We start from the raw sequence: 4,301 nt of genomic DNA, 5'->3' as shown, positions 1-4,301 counted from the left end.
TATAAAGTCTAATAATTAGAGGAATATTAGATTCAATGCTGTAAATTTATTATTTAATCAAACACACACACACACACACACACACACACATATACATATATATACACACAAAAATAAGACGAATGACCAGCAAAAGTGCCGAATCGGCATCTATTTCTAGCATATAGGAGTCCACTTTTGCTGGTCATTCCTCTTATTTTTGTATGTAATATAATTTTAATCTTCGGATTTTTTTAATATGCTAGACCACTGGTTCTAATTGATTAATATCAATTTCTATCCTTATTAATAAATATATATATATATATATATAAAGAAAAATATCATAGCTAGGCTTACTCGAAATTTTCACATTCATTCAGAACATTAACAACAATTTCAATGTATTTATTATTTGAATGCAAAATTCTTTATTAAAAATACCTGTACATCAACACAACAATTATTAGATTAAACATTCGTGTTTAGCCCGACGTACACCACTCGAATTTGTTTCTCTCTTGAATTTTAACATGTTCTAATCGGTTAGTGAGGAGATAAATCAATGAGACATTTCACTCATCTACTAACTGCGTATATATGATCATGCACTTACTGATATTTTAAATATTTTGTTTGGAAAAATGGATGGCAAGGGGTGATCTTTCGATGGTCCATTAAAATTGACGAAATGCTGGGGACACATTTGGCTATTTGCAGTGTAAACAAAGTCTTTCCTCACAAGTCTCGATCTCTGAAGCCAAATACGACGAATAGCTACATTTGCAGGATATCTATGTAGTGAAATAACTTTGCCGTCTACATTCTTCCCTCTATAGTGGCTGCATATAAAGCAGTATTTGCGTGATTTCTTTGGAAACATATTAACCGGTTAGTACAGTATGTGAATCGTCTGCGGAAGTTAAAGCAAGTCACTGAGCATGCGTACATGTCATACGGGAGAGTTCCAATCAGGGGTGGATAACAACCTTATAGGAACCCCCTATAGCTGATGACACTTGCTAAGGTGCCACACAGTAGAACTGAACCTGAAACAAAGTGGTTGTAAACCAAGTTTCTTAATCACCCATCCATGCTTGTGCCTTGTTTATATAAAATAAATTTTTTAAATTTTTTCTGTTTTTCTAAAATAATTTATGAAACTTGAAATTTTACAGTTCATATTACTTTTTAAGCTTAAAATTGCTGCAATTTTATATAAACCAATTTGTTTATAAACTTAAAAGCTCTATATTTCTATTTTTCAGAGCAAGAAGAAATAGAGGGTGATTCTGTGAAGAAATTGGTCTTAGAACCATTAGAAAGGTAATTCTTTTTAAAAATTGTAAAAAATTTTTTTTACTGAAATGTTATGTTCACTGAGTCTTTGGAATTGACTGTATCCAAAAACTGATAATATTGATTTCTTTACAAGGCACTTGGCCAGTTCTACCAGCAAAGCAAATATAGTTTACCGAGAAACTATTATATAATTAACTAGTGTTTAATTTATCAACTGCAAATAGAGTATATCTCAAAAGTTGTTGCTGACCGTATTTAAACATCACTTCTTCTCCCTTCTTTAAAATATTCTTAGTTTTTCAAATCTTCAGTTACAATTTTATTCGTATATAGCATGTTAATGTGTGTGTGTGTGTGTGTGTGAATTTTTACAGTTTGTATGTATGTATGTCATTATTCAGTTTTATTTCAAGATTTCTTGCCAATAGAGAAAGACCTGGTTTCTAACCTAGATCCAAGGCTCCTTCCTTGGAATTTCAACATCTACAGGGCATTTTTGTATGTGTATGTATGTATATGTGCAAAATTATATGTTTTCTTTTATGTATGTATTCTCATGCATATAGCTGTAAGATATGTTACATCACCTATTTTGTCATGTCATGCTTTGTATTAAAGAATAAGGTATAAATGTGGTCCAACCGATGTGTTGGTTAATCTATGGTTTTCTCCATTTTCTAATTATTTGCCTTGGTTCCTGATAAACTTTTGTTTATCCTGTTGTTATCTGCACTCTACGTGTATTGTCTGCCTGCACACCATTGACCGGGGATATTACAGGTAATGGATACCAATAGTATATATGGATATTTTATCCCTTAGTCGATTACTATAGTTGCTAAATCTGTTTACACACACACACACACACACACACACACACACACACACACACACACACACACACACACACAACCAAGAAAGAGAGAACAAATTTCAAAGGTCACTGTTTATATTCACTCAATATATTTCAAAGCGTTGGAATACTCCACGGCATACATAGGTGCAGTCATATAAAAATTTATAAATATATAAATATATAATAATACATGAATGTACTTGGGAGGTTGTATGTCTGTATTAAAATCAATGAGGCTATTAAAATATGCGGATGGGGAATGTATAGCAGTAATCCAAATAGATGAGAAAGTTTGTATAGAATGATTTTAAAAGGAATCTTGAGCAGGTGCAAAGTCTAATGGCCGTTTTGAGAAGATATAGGTTGGTATGGGTGAGTTAATTATATATATCTATATATCTATATATATATATATATATAGAAGGTTGATTATTATGGCTGGCTAGAGAGTAACCATTGGTTTTGCACCTAGACGACTCATCAGACTCAGATGGATGGAGGCACATAATCTTACTACAAGTAAAAGGAATCTGATAAGTTGCTTATACAGCTAAGCATTTTTTAGGTGCAAAACCAAGACAGATAGATAGATGTGTACATGCATGCACACACACACACACACACACACATATGTATACAGATGCAATGATAGTTTGGGGAGGAGTTTCAAATAGACCCACTTACATGACTTACTCGAGTAAGACTGAAAAATTCCACATGCTTCAAACTTCTGTGTCCAAATGTCTACAAAAAAACGTTCCAGAAGAATAGACATCAACAAATCCCAAAATGCAAGAAAGTGTATTGGAATTATATTGCCAGAGTTCAAGAAAATCTGTGTGGCAAGCATTTTGAAGTGTTGTCATTGACAAAGTTGTATCCCAAGAATAGTTCACGCTCTCAATGAAGATGATCTAGGCTGAAAAGTGTTTTGTAGTTAGCAAGATGTGTAGAAGATACAGATTTTTTAAAAAAAGATTGTTTGAAATGATGAAGCTACATTTAAATTAAATGGTTCCATTAACCACCCCTTTTGTACCTGCTGTGAACTTGAGAATCTGTATATTATGAGGGAACAAACATCATGTCAATTTAGCTCTGACCGGTTGTAATGACAAGCATTCAAGAGGATTTTGACAATGCAGAATTTTATTTCCAACAAGATAGGTCATTTCCATGCTACCATATTAACGTTAGGACCTATATTGATGAGATTTTACCAAATAGGTGAATTAGATGGGGGAGGTTCAGTAGAATACTTTCTATTTTCACTGTACCTCACACCACTAAACTTTTCTTATGGTGATAATTAAAGGATAAAAGTTTACAGTACAAAACTGACAACAGAGGATGAATTGAAGGCAGCTATTGCATGAATATTCATTCAAATACCAAACAATGTTTCTTGATTTTTTGCAATTCTGTTGCTTCATGCTATCATCTGTACCTGGACAAGAATGGTCATTAGTTTGAAAACAGGCATTCGTAAAAAAAATTAAATTCTGTCTGTAGACTCTTCTAAATTTTGAAAATGAAATCTATTTTAATAAACACTGACTTTGTAATCATTCAAATATATGTATACATTTTATACATTTTTTTTAGACACCCTCTGTATGTGTATGCGTGCGTGCGCATGTATTCCACTGAATCTTTTCTTGGATGATTTTGAAAAGTACATATGTATATAAACCTTCCACAGAAATAGATGTGTGGGTGTGCATTGTTCTACTGTTCTCTTAACCTTCTCTTAATGTAGTATTTTTTTTGTTTGTGTGACATGTTTAATATTGGTAATTATATTTTATGTATGCTAATTGATCAAACTTCAATTAATGCCTTTGCTGTATCATTTCACTGAGTTCTAGTTCTGCACCATTTGTTGAGTTTATTTTATATATTTTCTAGAATATTTCCTTCTAGGATTTTAAATTGTTCAAGCAGCCATCTTTTCACCTGAAGCAGTTACTTCTAATCAATACTTTCTCTGTTGGATCTCTGATAGATTTCGGTTTCACGCAACTACAATGTATATATATATATATATATATTTATATATGTATATACTCAAATACATGTGTGTATGTGTGCGTACATGTATCTACACATACACACACACACACACACACACACATTTGTGTGTGTGTGTGTATATATATATATA

General features: G+C 32.3%; 1 protein-coding gene across 4 annotated transcripts in view; it reads left to right on the top strand.

The window, feature by feature from the left end:
• The window catches only part of LOC106870681 (centrosomal protein of 290 kDa), a 364,606-nt gene that overhangs the window by 176,165 nt on the left and 184,140 nt on the right, over positions 1-4,301 (top strand). For all 4 annotated transcript variants that reach the window (XM_052973702.1, XM_052973701.1, XM_052973700.1 and 1 more), the window contains exon 4: positions 1,248-1,305. In XM_052973702.1, coding sequence (XP_052829662.1) covers positions 1,248-1,305 — 58 coding nt within the window. The remainder of the gene's footprint in view (positions 1-1,247; positions 1,306-4,301) is intronic.

Source organism: Octopus bimaculoides, chromosome 16, assembly GCF_001194135.2.
Source record: "Octopus bimaculoides isolate UCB-OBI-ISO-001 chromosome 16, ASM119413v2, whole genome shotgun sequence".
NCBI classification, from domain to species: Eukaryota; Metazoa; Mollusca; class Cephalopoda; order Octopoda; family Octopodidae; genus Octopus; species Octopus bimaculoides.
Note: the sequence above shows the minus strand (reverse complement) of the source record. Positions and strands in the feature narration are given on the sequence as shown.